Here is a 19,179-nt window from a genome sequence, read left to right as displayed (position 1 = left end):
CGAAAGGGGACTGCGCCCAAAACAAAAAATATAGACATTTTCCTGAGAGAATGTCTGGAAATGTTTAAAGAGAGCAAATTACGTGAAACAACAGAGCAAAACACAGGCAAGTGTATCTGTAATTGTGGCTTTTAAACGTTTCATCCAAATCTGCTGTGCAGCTGTAAACCCCCACCCCTCCGTTCACTGGACGCGTACGTGCGCGTGTGTGTGTACGCATAGTAGGGGGCACAGGTGGTGCATCGGCCAGTCATCTCAGTCAGTCAACCCATGGCACCTGGGTCTGTCCCTTGACCTCCTGCCAGCGGGCTTTCGACACTTCACGTGGCCTTAACGTGCACTCAGCCTGGCACAGGCACCGTAGTAACGTCACCGCCACTTAGTTGCGAATGGCGGTTGTTGTAGTTGTTGTTGTGTGAGTGGTAGTGTAGCGGTCAATGCGCTGCGCTACGAACCCGGCAACTCAAGTTCGATTCCCGCTCACGACCAACACCAATAACGACTATCTGAACCGGCCATGGGCCTCCCCTAGGTCGACTCAGTGTGTAAACATGGTGTGTAAACATCGCCACTAGGGAGATAAAGGCGGCCGGGCGTGGTGCTGGCCACCCACTCCCTCGTGTGCCATGCCGGCCTTCATAGGTGTTGCTCGCTAACAGCACTTGCCCCAACAGTCTGTGCAGGGTATACAGGGGATCTTTGTCTTTGTGTGAGCCGGGGGGGGGGAGGTGGAAGGAGGGGGGGGGGTTAAGAGTTACGATTGTCCAAGACGCTTTGATGTGGACAGACGTGCCATGTGGAAAAGCCTTCAGCAAGGAACTGACTCCGGTAAGAACATGGCAGGCAAAGATTGATGACGCTCGCGTAGCCCAGCCACAGTTGTTGAACCAAAAACAGACCCGTTGCACACAAAAAATGCCCTCGTATACTTGAAAAAGATCTCTGGCTGCTGAAAAGTGTCATCAACGTGGTAATGGCACGGAATAGAAGGGAAAAAACCGTGAAGTATGCAAGCTTGAAAATTCAATAAACAGTTAAAGCATTGTGATTTGTGCACAAGCACAGGTTATAGCAAAACAATAACAAAACTACACCGTGAATCTTGCCTGGGAAAAAAATTAAGACAAATCAACCCACCTAATTTGCCATTAACACTGCCCGATAAGAGGAATATTTGTGTTAAGGCTGATGTTTTACGCAATGACCCTTCTCGGTGACTTGCATCAGCTCGTCAAGAAGGGTCACGGTGCTTCTTGAAAAGCCATGGCCTAAAAACATCAACCTAAATATGTTATTTTCTGTTGTCGCCAGGCATTGCTAATAATGTAAATAGTGAATTATACCATTCGCTAATTTTTGTTTTGCACTATGTTGTGTTCTATTTATTTTGCATTGCTTTTCAAGCATGAGTATTAAAAAAAAACTTTATAATTTTTACACCAGTGTGGTGGCTTCATCATGATGGTCTAACATTCGGCTTTCACTCTGCACCAGTAATCGTTTGGCTCCTGGCTACGAGCACTCGAGGGCATTCGTAGTTTCTCACCGCGTGGTGTTAAACGCGTGGTCGATGATTGCCAAGCTGTGTGTGCATTTAATCAAGGAACGCTTGATTAAACTGAACAACAGCAATGCCTAGAACTTACAAATTGTAACCATGAGCAAAAGTGCTGCAAACTGGAAATTAAGCGAGCATTTTTATCTGGTGAAATCAGTACCAATGGCGAGACTCTATTGCCACTGCAGATTAAAAAACAATCACTTTTACATTCATGCAATAAAAGTAAAAAGTCTATTGACACTAATTTCATCACATTTAATTAACTGTACTTACCCTGCACTGACCAGCATGGTGAAGTATGGTCAAACAACACCCATTATTGATTCGGCAGTGTGTTGCATATTTGAAGTCCAACCTAAGCTTGAGCAAAACACAAATGTGAGCACGGTCGATGCAGGCCTCGCCTCGTGCGCCCAGTGCAATAAATATGTTGAACTTCTTTCGCACCATACGTAACCAACCGTGCGTGTAGGGAGCGGCGTCTGTTATGGTGGCATTTCCCATCAATGCACCTTTCTTTTGCCGTCTCTGTTCTGCGTGTGCTTGTTTCACATTTAACTTGCAAAACATTCAAATTGCTATCCGCTCACGTGAATTGATCTTACGTGTTCCTCTGCGGGAAAGCGGTCTCGTTAGTGCGATGAAACCTGTCGTGATGTCACGACTCAAGAACTCACAATATTGCTTCCCAAGGGGACGTTGCTGCTGAGTCCGGCTAACAAACCCCGAAGATGGGCATGCATCTTATATTTGCATCGCATTCTAAAACAGGATGTAATGTATTTTCGTGTTTATTATTTCTAAAAACATAGCTTAATTGCTGTATTTTATTTACACTTCCCATGAGTAAATATACGATATTTAAAAAAAAGCAATACACAAACTCATATCCAATACATTGTCATAAATATCAAAACATGTTCTCTCATCTTTGATCTTGTAAAAGACACTCGTTTGCCACCCCCCGTCCCGCACTACGTGACTGTTTTCAGGTAGGGTGCTGTCTGCTATAGGTGAAAGAGGTCAAACACCATCTGTCTCACCGCTTTGTAACGGCTCCATTAAGACAGGAGGGCTTGTCCCCTGCAGCCTTCACTTAAGCGGTATCCAGGCACCTGGGCCACGACTCTGTCATCTAACGCGACAGCAGAAGTGACGGTCACGCACAGTCCGTGGGTTGTGTTATTGCTGAATGTACGTGCGTTGCACCTTTTGCCACAGAGGTCAGTATCAGCCGTAGATCAATCCAACCGCTGGTTGCAGGCCTCTCCCCGAGCCGTTACCAGCTCTCGCACTCATGCAACTTAACTACGCCACGTAGGTGGCAACCGCTTTACAATGCTGCACGTATGCACAGTTTTATAGGTCAGCCGTTACGTCTGCTGTGTACGGCCGTCACTCGTTTTAAAGGAATGGCATCACGTCTATATATCCCCCTTACCCCAGTGAGGTCTACATTTAGCAGGAGCGGGGGGGGGGGCTACCCCCCCCTTCGTAGTTGGAATCTCCCGCTACGTGGTTTGGCAGTGCCCGCATTGTTGTTGCAATAAAAAATATTATTTGAAAAAAAAAACCGAAAAAAATCCCTAACCCGATTAAACAATTCGTTATTGTAGGTACCGACCTGTCTAACACGAGTATGAAGCTTTGTTAATGAGAAACAATTTACTTTTAAGGTGGATTTCAGTTAACACGATAGTGACATCACCACTGCAGTGTGACTGCTGTACCTTTTGGGACTGTCATCACACTGTGTCAATGGAGTGCTGAAAGGCATTCATGATGTTTCAAATCCTTGTCAGACAGACAGCCTGGGACACACGGCCCAGGTGTGTATCGGCAAGGTAAGGGATGTTTGTTTCTTGGGTTATACCTTTAAATATGTGACCTCTGTATGCAGATGTTTAGTGGATGTAGAATCACAAGGATATTTTGGCATATTGAAGTTTTACGTCTTTATTAAAATGAAATCGTTGAATTTGCCTGCAAAATACGAATTAAATGTAATGACACTATCTGCTTCAATGTTATATAATAATGTAATAAACGCACAGCAACTAAATAAAATAATTTTTCCCCACGTATCTACCAGGGATAACAAAATGTAATTAAATTAGCGAGAGATGGGCGCGTGCGAAATTTGCCACATGCATTCTCTTGATCGTGCAAATTGAAAGTTACCGTAAGAAGCAATGGTATTGTGCCTGTTCATTCAGCATACATGCATCAGCACTGCGGCATTTCATTTGCTGCTTTGCACCCATCAAATATCAGATGGAAAGGAATAAGCCACTGAAGAGACATGCCGGTGCGGTTACTACCGAGTATTCTGCTGATCGTGCAAATTTTAAACTCACTTATTATGTATGCACACAAACAAAAATACCAGATAATGGTAATGGATGTGATTTTGTTATCGTCTTCCAAACACTGATCTTTACATGAATTGCGAGCGTGCATTTCCGTTGCCCTTCTGTTTTCCGTACAAATTTACACGGCACGTCAAAGGCAACAGTTCAACACTCACAAGGACACACCGCCTGTTACTGATATCACAAACACGCACGCGAATACAGTTCTAGATACATTTGAAAAGATACCCAAGGAAACTCATCACCTTGTGTCTGCCATGGTGTATGATTGAAACATTCTTATAATTGTCATTAATCCATTGAACAATCTACAATCATGTTGAGATTTTTTTTTTTCGCTGAAGGTCCTACAGGAATTCTTCTAAATGTGGCAGTCTAGGATGTTCATTCACATTGCTAGCAGGATGTTATGGGCCAGACACACATGTTATCGGCACATAAACAAGTGCGATGTGACACATTTACACACACACACGCAGATATAAAGTTCCGCTGTATGCCATTTAACAGACCGTTGGCGAAAGTGCTGTTGGCGAGCACCTATTGAGGCTGGCACGTGCACAAGGATGTTGTGTGGCCAGCACCACACCCGGCTGCCTTTGCCCCCCCCCCCAGCGCTGATGTTTTACACAAGTATAAATAGAGTCACACACATGTGGCTATCATTAGCTCCCCCCCCCCGCACTTTAATATTGAACATATGTTGCAATACATGTCAGTGCAACAAAAGGGAATGGTTTTATGGTAGCAAGACTGGCAGACCAACACGAGCCTCGGTGACTCACTCGGTCGTAGAACTTGGTCATAAAACGAGAACTGGATATCAGAGCTCGACCTCAGGCTTGTAATCTGTAGCAATGCCCCCCAAAAAAGCCACGCGAACGAAGTGGAAGAAGACATCGCAGGCGCCAACAACGTTTCGCGGATAGCATCCTCACGGCAATTCTAGTGGTCGTTGCACGGTGCGACTAAGTGACGAGAAACTTGCTTTCGCAAACGTTCCATCCAAAATCGACGTCAATTTGGAGAGAATTCTGCTGTGGTGATTTGCTTTCGTTGATATATCTGTCTTCTTGGTTCTTTCGGTAAAATCACGTAGAAGAGAAGTAATAAAATAATAAAAATAAAACATAATAAAATAATTCTCACGACGAATTATTTTATTATGTTATATTTTTATTATTTTATTACTTCCCTTCTACGTGACTTTACCGAAAGAACCAAGAAGATGAATCCCTGCAGTCACGAAAGCTATAAATCGAAATTGATATATCTGCCCATTTTTTAACGTAGCGACGAGCGAGTGCCTCTTTCCCCGCTAAATGTGGAAGCTCTTGGTTGGGCGTTGCCCTCAATTGGCTTCTGTGCGATGGAGGCATTCTCAGAAATGGGGACGATTAGAACGTAACGATCGTCTTCCTGTTTACACTCATCAGCTTCCGTTGAACTGCTCGTTTGTGGAGCCACTGGCTTGCGTTTAGCCAGCTACCGATATGCCCACGGCTTTGCCGAAAACATTTATCAATCTTCAACGAGATTGGTCTACTTCAAAATCCGCTAAGCCCTCCACAATATCAAGCCAACAAATAAGACAATATCTGGGAGTGAGCAAATACTGTAATCATTTTCAATGCTCCATACATTTTAAAATCACTAGAGTGTTTTTGGTGGTAAGCGCAGTAATATTTAAAAGTGTATTTTCCAGAAGATTATAACTGTCATCCATGTGCTCTCTGTGTATATAAAGGTTTAGACTGTTTATCAGTTGTATAGCTGGTCCGTGTTGTAGTACTGTAATGAAAGCTATTTAGAGCCCTGTAATACGTTTATTTGTGAAACATAGCCCTCATTATTATGTGGGAAGGGCCAGTGTTTTGCAAACAATTTCTTTTGAGTTTGGTTTCTTTCAATTTATGGTGGTAGCTACGGTCTCTTATTTACAGAATGGCATATTCTAACAGAGATTGCCTTTCAATGGCAATTACATTCACACATTGTTACTTTCTACAGCGTATTCCTGTTAGCTTTGAGGCACATTCTTCAGAGTTTTTGGCATTTTTTAAATATACATTTGTGATTGTGGAATTGGTGTTTGTTATTTATTTTATTTCACCGAGTCTTTCATTTTGTTCATAAGACAGGAATGCCTACCTCTAATCGTGATCTTTTATAAATACTTTTAGCATTTACTTTCATTTGCACAAGTGTAAGATTTTATTACCACTATTATTATTATTATCATCATCATATTTTTCTCTCCAAATTCCATTCTATTTGGGCTATCAGGCAAATGTCATGAGACTAATGAACATATGTTTTGGAACTATCACAGTGAGCAGTGCACCACCCTGTGTTCGAAAACAAGCCTGGAAGATGCAAACATTTATTTAAAAAAACAATTCGTGGGCCTCTCTATCCACATCAGTTATTATCCCGAGGCATATATTATTTTAACTAACTTATTCTACTCGCTATAATACACATGACGATGGTACACGTGTTTTTTAAATTTTGGATAATGAATACTGAAATGGTTTCTTCGTGACAGAATGAGATAACAGTTTGGTGAGATGTCAAGAAAGTGATTTCTCCTTTGAAATATGAGTATAAGTACGTTTACAAAGAGCCACATTACTTTTTTAGTAGCTAATATTCCCACTGGGCATGGATTTCAGAATACGTAAATACATCCAGTATCATATTTCAATCTGCTGCCCTTTAATTCAATATTGGTGAATGCCGTCCACTCTCTATAACCATGTGAAGGAAGTGCTGTTGTCATCATAAGCTGTGAATGTACTGAGTGGAAAAAGAAATGTTCGGGAAATTGTTTCCTGTCTCACCTCTGCCCTCGTTACATTGAAGTGTGAAGTCTTACCATGGTCCTGGCGGGAGCTCGATGTGTTGACAATGAATCTTGAAAAGCTCCGACAAACACATCTGTGGAGACGCAGACTGACGGCCAAATGTATCAGGGTGTCTAAACATGAATTAGGTCCTTCTTTAGTTTACCTCTCATTGCCTAAGTACCTGTGCACAAAATATGGAATTTAGTTGGAAGCAATTACAGTGAACTCTCAGGTGGCGTCTTGCCAGTATTGGTTTACTTAAATGTAAAGAAAAACTCATACATTGAAAAATCGTCCAGTTTGAATGGCAATCATATCCGTTCATGGGTACGTATTGTATAGCGCTTATCGGTTAATTGACTACATTAAAAGTGTAATTTAGATCCATGTGGAGAGAGTTATTTCTTTAGTGTGTGCATTTCGATCTCTTACAATGTGGATCTCGGAAGAATTCTCAACAAACAGCGAAAACAGAGTACAGTAGTTCAAATCGTATTGTCTCTGGAAGATTCAATGTGATGTATATTTTTACAAGCATGGGTTTCAACCATGTCGAAGTATTTTGTCCATTAGAAAATGTACTGTGGCTTTCTGTCAAATAACTCTAACGATGTGTTACGTTTTATGAAGTATAATAGGCTTTCCATTGACATTTAAACTTAAAGATTTACATTTAGAGTGCGACCATTCACAAAATCGGCAATCGTTGCTCATTTACAAATAACGGCACACGTGCATGCTCCAACAAGTCGAGTGTAAAGGTCAATTTTCGGTCATCACACGTGATTGCAAATGCATTCAATCACTGCCACTGGCCTACCTCGCTAAAATAATCATCTTCATCTGTGTGTGTGTGTGCTGTTTGCTGTGTCCACAGTAATCGGGAGAGGCAGTGTAGCGTTGAGCGCGCCGGTTTACAAACCTGGCAACCCGAGTTCGATTCCCGCTCACGGCCAACACCACTGACGATTATCTGAACCAGTCCTGGGCCTCCCCTAGGTCGACTCAGCCTCAAATGAGTACCTGGTGCAGTGTGTAAACATTGCCACTAGGGAGACAAAGGCGGCCGGGCGTGGTGTTGTTGACCACCTGCCCCCTCGTGCGCCATGCCGGCCTTCATAGGTGCTGGCTAACTGAACTCGCCCCAACCGTCTGTTGAAGGCTATACGGGGGACCTTTATCTGTGTCTCTTTTTTTTGTGCCCACAGTGAATTGTGTGCAGGAAGGGAATGTATACAGCGACAAGGACATCTGGAAACCGGAGGCCTGCACCATCTGCGTGTGTGACAGTGGTAACATCCTGTGCGATGACATCGTCTGCGCCGAGGACGTGGAGGATTGCCCCAACCCAGAGATCCCCGATGGAGAGTGCTGCCCCATCTGCCCCACAGATATCCCAGGTAAGCGCCACGTCAATCATGGACGTCTGTGCTACACGTGTACGTGTGTGTACATGTGTGTATGGGGAGCGGTAGTGTAGTGGTTAGCGCGCTGCACTACGGACCTGGCCATCCGAGTTCGATTCCCGCTCACGGCAAACACCAGTGACGATTATCTGAACCGGTCCTGGGCTTCCCCTAGGTCGACTCAGCATCAAATGAGTACCTGGTGCGGTGTGTAAACATCGCCACTAGGGTGACAAAGGCGGTCGGGCGTGGTACTGGCCACCCACCCCCTCGTGTACCGTTCCGGCCTTCATAGGTGCTCGCTAACAGCACTTGCCCCTACAGTCTGTTAAGGCTATACGGGGGATCTTTGCGTAACGAGTACCCGATGCAAATATTGGCACCGGGGAGACAAAGGTGGCCGAGTCTTGTGCTGGCCACACCACCCATGCATGTGTTGTGCTGGCCTTCATAGGTTCTCGCTTACAGCAATTACCCCCAATAGTTGATGTGGGCTACACGGGGGACCTTTGTTTACATTTGACGTGGTTCTACAGTGTGCGTACCACACGCTTCCCATTCGCTTGGGGTTAACATCCAGGCCATGACAGACATGCTCCAGTCACCATTGAGCACAATTATAATAGCTAAGCACTTCTTTGCGGTAGATTCAGTTATTGTCAAGCTGGTCTTTTATTGAACGTATTATTGCAATAAAGATTTTGATATAAACACCTCTCATTAGAGGCCTCCTCTTAAAAGTATTTTTTTTAATTCGGTGTGCAACTGATGACTGTAGTAGTTTGAAGCACAAACTGTTGCTTTCAAAAAACAGGGTCCTTTTCGAGGGACTAAAAGCGCAGGACAAATTAACCGGAACGTTTTCTCTCGTTGTGCTCCTTCCCTCATGCTGCTCCGTTTGCAAAGTCTCAGCATCGTCACAGCGTTTTCACTCGCGCAATAGAGGCCCTCCCCATATAATGGGCGTCTGGATGGTGGAATAAGGGGAGTGGGGGCACAAGTGGCGTTCTGTCTGGGCCTCCAGGGACCTCTGAGTGGCCTTGCATCCTAAGTGAAGCATATGAGCACATCAACGAACAGTATTTATAGGCATTTAATTTGAACTATGGTAGAGCTGATCGTTTTTGTTGTCGTAGCTTCTAAAGAATATACAATATCATACGATTATTTTGGAGTGCCATTCATTCAATGGTTCTATTTAAAACGTCAGGGGTCCTGATGCCTTCAGAAGCGTTGTTGTACTCGGTTAAATCGTAATATAGACAAGAGCAATAGCAAACTAAGTACCACCAGTGAGTGCACACTTGGTATGTGCTGAAGAAGCAAAGAGTGGTAACGCTGATGTCAACAGAGCGGATCTATCAAAACGTCCCCTTGCTCAAGAGGCAATTCAACAACCTGGAAAGAATGCTGCGCGCAAACTATGCGCAAGAATGGCAATGTCCCCTTGATATTCAAAAGCATGCTGGGATTCCTGTTATGGTTGACTGTTAATGGTGCCTTTTATGTGAATGTATTGCACGTGGAATTAAGTTGGACCCCCTTGGCTCCATACGCCAGATATGTGTTTAAACAATGAGCGTTGTCTGCACGTTTGTTATGGGTTTACGACCTGGTCCGCCTGTGAATATTCACTTTCATAGTGGCATGGAAATGCCTTGCTGACGAATGTGCACGTGGACGATACTGCGACAGGGAATAGAATGTGTAAAACAAAAACGTTGGGTCATAAAACCGGTGGGCACCTTGTACGATTACATGTATTCTTGTACGTTGTGGCACGAGACAATTTTGTTGCCAGCTCAGAATATGCTGCCTACGTAGGTTCAGGAGGCGCCCTACAAGTTTGTGGGTAAAGCTGAGTTGCGTGCAAAGAGCTGTTTCTGACTGGGTTGCGCTCAAGGGAAGTAGCATTGAATCAGCGGTTCGGAGAGCGGGTGGCTCTTGGAGATATGGAACATGTCTCGCACGAGCGACACGGACGGACAAGCGTTTGGAGGGGTGGTGTTGGGGTTGGGTGAGGGGTCTGGGGTGAGATTCGTGTTGTTGTGGTGCCTGCACGGCGCACAGCAAAACACCCGAGCTACTGTCCAGGCTGCTTTCCAAGGCAGCATCACGCCTCGTGTCCCCGTGATTAGCGTTCTCCCGACGTCAACGTCAATCAGCACGGCTTTTTGGTGATCTGAACTTTGCTGGAAAGATTTCGGTTTGTGATTGCTTTGCTGTGATCGTTCGCCAGCTCTAAAGTTTTTTAATCAAGGCGTCGCAGGATGGCTAGGGTTTTCAACAATTGTGCATTCTGTTCAATTTAGAAGTTCACACTCTATGAAGCCGTTATGATTCAAGGAATGTGGGTAGCTATAGTTGGGTGATATGTAGTTCAGATTTAGCATGCCCCATTGTACGATATGTACTCAATTAAAGTCTTCATCATCACCATCCATGGGCAAATATCCCGTAGGTGTCCACTGCACGTTTCGCCATTTGTTTCCACTTCCCTCTGTCTTCTACCAATATGCCCAAGTAGTGCTAAAATGTTTAACACTTAAAACGCTTGCGGTGATTGGTGAATCTTATGTGTGTGGTGTTTAAACACGGTGATCAGAGACAACATTTACATGCAATCCAGAGTGCAGAGGAATTCTGCTCATTCAGGTTTCTCCAGGCTCTCACCTGTGCTTTTATTACATGCTCAGCACAAACACCGTGTCACGTATTCGTGAAATTGCTTTGCATGCAAGCTCATCTCACGGTAAAGGTTACAAATGTGTGCAATTTACTTGTAACAATTTTCAAAATAGGGTCTTTTCACGCATAATTTATAGCTTCCACCTAATTCTTCCTCTAGCTGCGTATTACACCTTGTTTAGTTATTCGTGTATGTGTGTTAATGCTTATTGCTGTATGATGGTTGTTTGTAACTGACGCGTAAAACATGTCAGGTGTGCTGAGACAACTTTAGAATCTACTCCAGATAGGGACAAGGCTACCTCAGGTCCTGGTTTAGCTGAGACAGTCACAGTGATTTCATAAAGTCTGTACAAAGTCTTCTTGGTTCTTTCGGTAAAGTCACATAGAATGGAAATAATAAAATAATAAACATTTTACGTAATAAAATAATTCTCACGACGTTTCGGCCACAACGCAAGCAGCCGTCCTCAGGTGAAGAACAGGTCTGTCAGAAAGACAGCGTCTGAATGAATTTATTTTTATTATTTTATTATTTCCATTCTACGTGACTTTACCGAAAGAACCAAGAAGATGAATCCCTGCACTCACGAAAGCTTTAAATCTAAATCTGTACAAGGTATCGCGAAGCTTTTGTTAAAACTATGATTTCGCCCCAGCTTGATGTTCATGATACAGGCAGAGAGAGGGCAGGGCTCCCACCTGAGTAGTGGGGCAGCACTGGCAGAGGGGTTAGACGTGGCCAATTAGAAGTGGGCAGGGTCAATGTCACAAAGAACCAATCAGCTCACTGTGGGTGGGGCTAGTGGCTGAGTGGGCATGGCGATGTAAAAGGGGGCAGGGCTGAGAGAAAAAGAGAGAGGGGCCGCTGTTAATTCTGACCACATGTGTCCACATGTTAATCCTGCCAGAGAAACGTGGTGATCTCTAAGATGGGGATAAAATCGATCTCGCAGCGAAATATTACACGTAAAAGCAAACGACCTGCTGGAATAACAGCTCGCCTGCCACGAGAGAAAACCTGGCTGATAGCTGCCACGTGGGTCACCTCGTATTGCTGAGCAGCTTCGGAGACTGGGATTGAGTCGAGCACTTTGCTGAGGTCTTTGAGGTCTGCGAGGGCACACTACCTGTTACCATGGAGACGCACGGTGGGTTTGGAGATCGGCAGACATACATGCCAAGACTGTGGAGACCTCTAACCCTTGTACTAAAATCATCTCACACTTTTATAAATATAAAAAAAAATACATTTCTAACTCGTTGTTTGTTTTGTTTTGTTTCTAGGGCCGGAACCCACACCTCCTCCTGTAAGTCCTATTTATTCAAGTTTTTGTTTTGCTCTCTCACATCAAATATTCTCTTTCGCTGAGTGAACGCTGAATAATTACCAATGCCTCCCTTAAAATCAGCCATTATTGATCCGCTGCTGAACGAAGGCCTTCCCCAACATGTGACCATTTTCTGCCGTGCTCGTGTTTCTCCTTTGGTTGCCACTCTCGTTATTCTTGACCACAGTCCACCATCTGGCAGGGTGTAAGTGGGCATGAGCCCACTTACTTTCTGTAACTCAATATAATGCCTATTAACTTGCATATGTTCTCTCCGGTCCATTCGTTGCTCTTCCCGTCACTGCGATTCCAAGCGCAATCTTCTCCTTCGTTCTTTGTGCAATTATATTTTTGTTTCCACTTTTACCTTTTGCCAATGTCCCGTCTTTCTGATCCATACGTCATCGCGGGCAATTATGCAACGTGTTTAAACACGCTCCAACTCGCTGTGGTCCGTCTCTTTACTTCATCATCTTGATCCTGGTCTGTCCTCGGTGTTGCATAGCTAATACATAACAAATGAATTGGTGCTTTTAGCCTGTGTCGTTCGGTATCTAACCTGTGCATTATGTTTTGCTGTTGCAGGTAATAAAGCCCTCAATTAAGACTGGTCCCATTGGCCCCAAGGTAAGTTTGGTTTCTTTGCCAGTATTGCTACCTCTTTAAAGTGCAAAAATGCCAAACAAACCTTAAAACGCCACTCTCTGTCTTGTGACCGCCCTTCTAGAGTAATCAAAAACGTCACCAAATGACACTTTACCCAGTGAACTGATACAGGGTCCTTATACACACCTGGAATTGCTCCTACATTGGAATAATGTCCTTTACTCAGAAAGTCACGATATTTGTCCTCAGTTGCTTTGACAAAATGTCATCACTTGAGAATCCAAAAAAGTCGCAAGACCCAACGACAAGAAACACTAAATTGTTCTCTGGAAAAAGGTACGCAACTCGCTGCTGTCATAGTTTAGCGTCGTCTATCCATGGTGACTTCTCCCTTGCAGTGGAAATGCATTGTGACACCAACCAGGATTCCGACTAACTTTTTTTTTTAATTCAAATAGGCACCGTTTATGCGAGTGAAAGTTTATTTTTGTTTGGAAAATCGGGAGGTTGAATTCAAATGTGCACATCCTAAAAAAATAACCGTATCCAACCTGTAAACGGAATATAAATGCGTGCCCTATATCTTCAAATTTTATGCATTTTGCATGCAGCGAACACATTAATTTTATAATTAGCAACACATGATAGAATCTATCCATAATACAGGCTTTTTTTGGGTTAGATCGCAATGTAACCCAAATTGTATTGCTCTAACCCAAAAAACATGTATTATGGATGATATTGGTCATGAAATTAAACGTGTTAAACATAATATGTCCAATTGCGGGCAGGAAGAAACTTTAAATACAATGAGGAGATCACAGCACCCGGCAGCAGTGGCAGGTGATTATGATAAATAAGTTCACGTTGGGAAAAGATAAGTTACTCAACATGTATGAATACACGTTTTTTCTCTCGAAATTAGCCGAATTATCCTACTTCCTGTTGGAAGCCCGGTGAGTAATGATGTGTCCAGAATGTGGCCTGTGGGAGGTAGGTGGGTGAAATGTCCCTCTTTCAGCTGTTGTGAAAGCATTTCGAGCGTGGAGTGAAAGCCGCATTTTCGCATATGTCACGTGATATAAAGCAGCGCTTGAACCATATCTGCTGCTCATTTTTCCACTTTATATTGGGCTGTGTCATACCATACTGAAGTCTGAATCGTGTTTTTTTTATATGTAACTTTATGTATTTTATAATAGAATACAGTAAAGGTAAAAGTGCAGCCCGACAATTGTTTGCTAATGTCACTGCTGGCAGACGGCCTCCACTAGGAAAGCCCCCCTGGAGGGAATTTGGCCTACTCTTCCACACTAAATGCAGTATTCTAAATTTCACCGACCATTCCAGGTGACTTACTGCACTGACACATCCCGACTGCTTTGATGGAAAGGCGCTGTCATGGGCAGATGTCTTATCTCTTCTGCTTCTGCAGGGCACGAAAGGAGATCCTGGCCCAAAAGGATCCAATGGGCTGAACGGAGATCCGGTACGCTGTCCCACAGGGCTCACAGAGAGCAGTACAACCACGGTGGAAGCTGGCAGACCCAGACAAATGTGCACAAAGTAGGCACGCAATAATGCATCAGGGCCCTTTTTTCGATTGTTTTCTTAAAACACTCGTCATGACACGTTCATGGAATTGTTTCAAGGTTTACTTTGTTGAACCTGGTGAGAACCCAAGAGACCGGGATAGCTTTAATTGTAAGGGTGTGAGGATCAGTTGTTTCTTGAGTTATGCAAAGTATATGCACATAATATCGCTCCGTCATGATTATGCTAATATTATGAACAAAACTCAACAAACATTAAGAGAAAAAGCCAGACAGTAATATTGAAGCTGTAAAAATTAGACAGTTGATTTATTCTTGAATGTAATCACAAACTTGGATCATGGGAAAGTAAATTTTTGCTTACCTGAGAAAATGTGAAATGGAAGGAACATTAGAAATGGTTAGATTTATTTTGATTTTAAAACAAATATGTACACGAGGTTTGTTTAGATAAAAAAGGCCACATTGTGAATAATATTGTGAAAAATATGCTGGGATGAGAGAAATACCGTGAACAAAAGGAGCCTATGCTTAAAATACTGAGAAATTTTCTTTGATTTGTAAAAGAAAAAAATGGATTGTCTACAAAAGTATTCAAAAAGTTCATAATTGTTTTTACACTTGTGCAGAACGCACCTTTGAATGCACAATATCTTGGCAAGGGTAATTGCTTCTCAACTGTACCATTCCTCAGGTACAGCTTTAGATGGTGGCTCAGAACAAATCTGCTATACCCACGTCAGAAAAAACCGCCCTGGAATGTCTTACCGATTGTTTTATATTTATTTATGTAATACATATTTCCGTGCCATTTTACTCCTCAAGCAAATGCAGCACACAAAGCATTCTTTATGAAGCACCCATCAGCCATCGCATTCACGTCCCTCTCAAACGACACATCCCACATCACTTTCACCTGGTCGAACGTACTTCATTTTATTTTGGAATTAAAAAATAAAGTCCAACCGTTATTCATTCTGTTACTTTACAGAGGCGAAAGCGCACTCTTATCATGTCCGCTAGCCTACGTGTAATTTATTCATATTCGTGCACGTATATACTACGTTTGGAAAGTTGGCGGCGCGGACCGAGTGGAGACGGTTGCTGGAGCCGCGGTGCTCATGCTGAGCGGTGGCTGTGCTGCCATCCTGCAGGGCTCCTCGGGTATCCCCGGGACTCCCGGCAAGCCTGGCAACAACGGCCCCCGAGGACCAGCAGGGCCCCCTGGATCCCCCGGCCCATCCGCCTCCACCCGCTTTGGAAATGTGAGACCATTGGGGGTACATTTCTGCTCCCCGCCCCCCTCCACCCCCCTCCCCCCCTCCAACATCGAAGGTTAATTTGATCATTTTTAGTTGAGAAATACATTTCCAATTGGATGCTACCGTGGCGTAGCTTTTCACGGTCGTGCTGTACGGCGGCACTTGCTGTGCCGTCGGCTCGTAACCGCGTGTCGTTCGGCGCGACGTCCGCCGACGTTTTTCTCGCCAATTTGTTCGACTGGAGCTTCTTGAAGGAGCTGAATTGAGCGCAGATGCATGCGGCACAACCCGGAAACGCAACGGAAGACAATTTACGATAGGATTTTAAAATGCGGTCTGTGAGCAATCTGTTCTAGAAATGTTCACGTTAAAATAATGCGGCACATGCCGAGAATTATGTCAGATGACGATACGTATTTTTTGTTTGTATTGCTTGCTACAATTATCTAGGAGCTGTTAACCATCAAAATGCTACCCATTACATGTTTTTCTTTACTCATGATTTAGAATTATTTCAGTGTATATCGCTGGTAACGATACATATGACGATGGGCTTCATAGAGTGGTAACAATTCAGCGTTATGCCTCAGGTATTTGCTGTGCACGCGAAGGCATGTACACGTGTGCGCGCGCATGAGTGTGTGCGTTCACATGTGCGCCCCTGTGCATTGCAGCAAGCCCAAATGGCAGGAGGATTCGACGAGAAGTCAGGACAATCCATGATGGGAATGGGAATGACTGTTCCGGTGAGCCAATGCCCTCCCCCCATCCCCCCTGCCCCCACCCCCCAACCCCCCCAAGCTACCATTCATTTACAGGAATTCCAGTGGACTACGTTCCCAAGTGTATGTCTAATGAAGGCACCAGCAAAGGTCGTCAGCGAAGAAGAGTGGCAGAGTATGCTGCCTTCCTCTCGCTGCGTTTCTGAAACTGAACACATCGCAAAAGGCCACAGTACATATTCCTTAATTGGGTTGTTACATTCCTGTACAATTCTATAATCTGACATGTAAGCAGGAATGCAATGAGCAACAAGAAGCTCAAGAAGACAATTCAAGGTTTCGATTTAAAGCTTTCGTGACTGCAGGGATTCATCTTCTTGGTTCTTTCGGTAAAGTCACTTACAATGTGGCCGAAACGTCGTGAGAATTATTTTATTACGTCTTTTTTTTTATTATAATTTTTTTCTTTTTTTTATTATTTCCATTCTACGTGACTTTACCGAAAGAACCAAGAAGACAATTCAAGGTGTAATATATGAATTGATTTCCTGGATTTAATGCCTTGAGGTCAGAGGTGGTTCGCAAAAGGTGTTCCATTGACACTTCATAAATGACCCGCAGTGCAATGGATGTGAGCGTGGCCTTTTATTTCCGTATACGTTTGGGCTGACAACGGTGCTCCATGAGCAGAATATTTAGCCCCACGTATTGTTCTGTCATTAGATTTACTTTGATTTCGATTTAAAGCTTTCGTGACTGCAGGGATTCATCTTCTTGGTTCTTTCGGTAAAGTCACGTAAACCATTCTACGTGACTTTTACCGAAAGAACCAAGAAAACTTTACTTTGCATGTGAAATGGTGCACGTCTGCTTACAATATCTCATCTTCACGTAATTCATATAGCACCTTGACCAAATTGCTTCACAGAGAATAAAAAAAATGGTACATATGAACGTAATGGTGCAAATGAGGCGAATAAAATATATGAATAGATGTAAATGTGTTTCGTTGACTTGTGATTTATATGAATTGTTTTCAAACAAAAGTGTTGCCTACATGTAATGCTCGAGGCTGTGAAGAAGAATAAGTGTGATCTGCTCGCCATTGAACGCTTTTCAAATCCTTCTTCGTTTTCTCGTCGCGCAGGGCTCCATTGGACCTCCGGGTCCTCACGGACTGCCAGGGTCTTCAGTAAGGACACTTTTCACTTGTCGTCACCGTGGCCAATAGAAATAAGCAGAAGCACACTAATGTCAGTTGCCAAAAGCATATATTTTTTTAAATCAGTCCACCTAACTACCATCACGGTGCAGTCTTTCAATGGCTCCCGCAGCTTTACATTGATGGTAAAACGGCTTTGATGTACAACGTTGTTTTGTCGAGATGCCAAGACAAAGGTTTGCATTCATGAAAATCTGACAGGGTAAGCATTCCTCCAAGAGATTAAACACAATATTTTTAAATAAACATCAGTGCTTCTGTGTGTTTGTTTTGAGCCTGTATGCATCCTCACACGCGGTTAGTACAGAGCTTTGGGGAATTATCCACTTAAGTAGCACGGGGTTAAAAGCATCAAGCCTTTCGTCTGGAAAAGTGATGCCAACTTCTGGGATGAGAATGGTGGTTGTAAAGAAGAAAGAGGCTTTGGATAAATAATCCCGACAAAATAACATCCTCACTAGTGATCAGCACTTACACCTGCAGCCCATGGGACAGCGCATGTGTGAATGATTGACCGCTGCATTTGAGTTCATCTCGGGATTTTCTTGAGCAGTGAGGACCTCTGGCTCCCCCGTCTCCCAATCACGCCACCTTTGCCTCTGGCTAATCACGAGCCTTACTTTGGCGCCGTTTTGTCGTGAATGGGGGTGGGAGGGTGAAACAGAATGCACGTCGGGCTACCTTTGACGCCTAAGGGCTTAAAAATAATATCACGGTAGGTGCCCATTATGGGCCGAATCTGTCTTAGGGAGCCCTAACAGCTGCAGGCGACAGGCAAGGGGGGACTTTCGGGTGCGTGGTATGAGGGGAAGTGGTTATCACTTCTTCTCTCCGTGCCTTGAACGAGCCATCTGATTAGGAGTGTCGCTCCATTGCTGATCATGTTCACGAAATCTGATGAGAGGGTACAGTGCTAAATGTTGGTTATTGTTTGAGGAATTGTTAAAGGGGCTTTTAACAGCATCGTGTTGTTTAACTCCAAATCATTTTAGGAAATACATCTACTACGAAAAAATATATTTTTTTAAATGAGATTAAGGATAATGAGGCCTCATTAGATCGTATTTTTGCTCGACTAACCCATTACTGATTTGTTTCTGCTGGCATTTGAGCTGAAATACCCGAGGCTGTATCTAAATATGGTGATTCAAGATGTAGTAAACTGTGTCACAGAGCATTCTCTTGGCTCACTTGCTGTGTCACGTTTCACGCGTGTCTCTGACAAGTCCTCGTTCCTCTGACAGGGTCCTTCTGGTCCTTATGGTTTACAAGGCATCCGTGGAGAGCAAGGGTCACCGGTATATACGCACGCACGCACTCCCATACGCAACCACACGTGCACCAATGTTCACCACAGCTCATCGGCATAGCAGTTCGCTATTGCGACTGCTCAACGGGCCTGTCTCAACTATATCCACGGAAAAATGTGTCCAAAATCCCCCTGACTTATGGTTTTTGGCAGAGTACCAATTTGAATTCAACAAAACGTAACGCATGCTCACAACAGACTGAATTTGCAGTGAACAGTTTCTAGTCTTGTTCGTGCTGTATTTCATCGGGCCACGAAGACTATCTTCCATGCTAAGGATAATTCACTTTAATTGTTG

The 19,179-nt window shown here is 43.8% G+C and overlaps 1 protein-coding gene across 1 annotated transcript in view; it reads left to right on the top strand.

Moving 5' to 3' along the window:
• The window catches only part of LOC144943523 (uncharacterized), a 77,228-nt gene that overhangs the window by 11,367 nt on the left and 46,682 nt on the right, over positions 1–19,179 (top strand). Inside the window, exons 2-9 of the mRNA XM_078871051.1 lie at positions 7,991–8,182; positions 12,164–12,186; positions 12,793–12,834; positions 14,249–14,302; positions 15,521–15,631; positions 16,303–16,374; positions 17,498–17,542; positions 18,817–18,870. Coding sequence (XP_078727177.1) covers positions 7,991–8,182; positions 12,164–12,186; positions 12,793–12,834; positions 14,249–14,302; positions 15,521–15,631; positions 16,303–16,374; positions 17,498–17,542; positions 18,817–18,870 — 593 coding nt within the window. The remainder of the gene's footprint in view (positions 1–7,990; positions 8,183–12,163; positions 12,187–12,792; positions 12,835–14,248; positions 14,303–15,520; positions 15,632–16,302; positions 16,375–17,497; positions 17,543–18,816; positions 18,871–19,179) is intronic.

This window comes from Lampetra fluviatilis, chromosome 31 (genome assembly GCF_964198595.1).
Source record: "Lampetra fluviatilis chromosome 31, kcLamFluv1.1, whole genome shotgun sequence".
NCBI classification, from domain to species: Eukaryota; Metazoa; Chordata; class Hyperoartia; order Petromyzontiformes; family Petromyzontidae; genus Lampetra; species Lampetra fluviatilis.
Note: the sequence above shows the minus strand (reverse complement) of the source record. Positions and strands in the feature narration are given on the sequence as shown.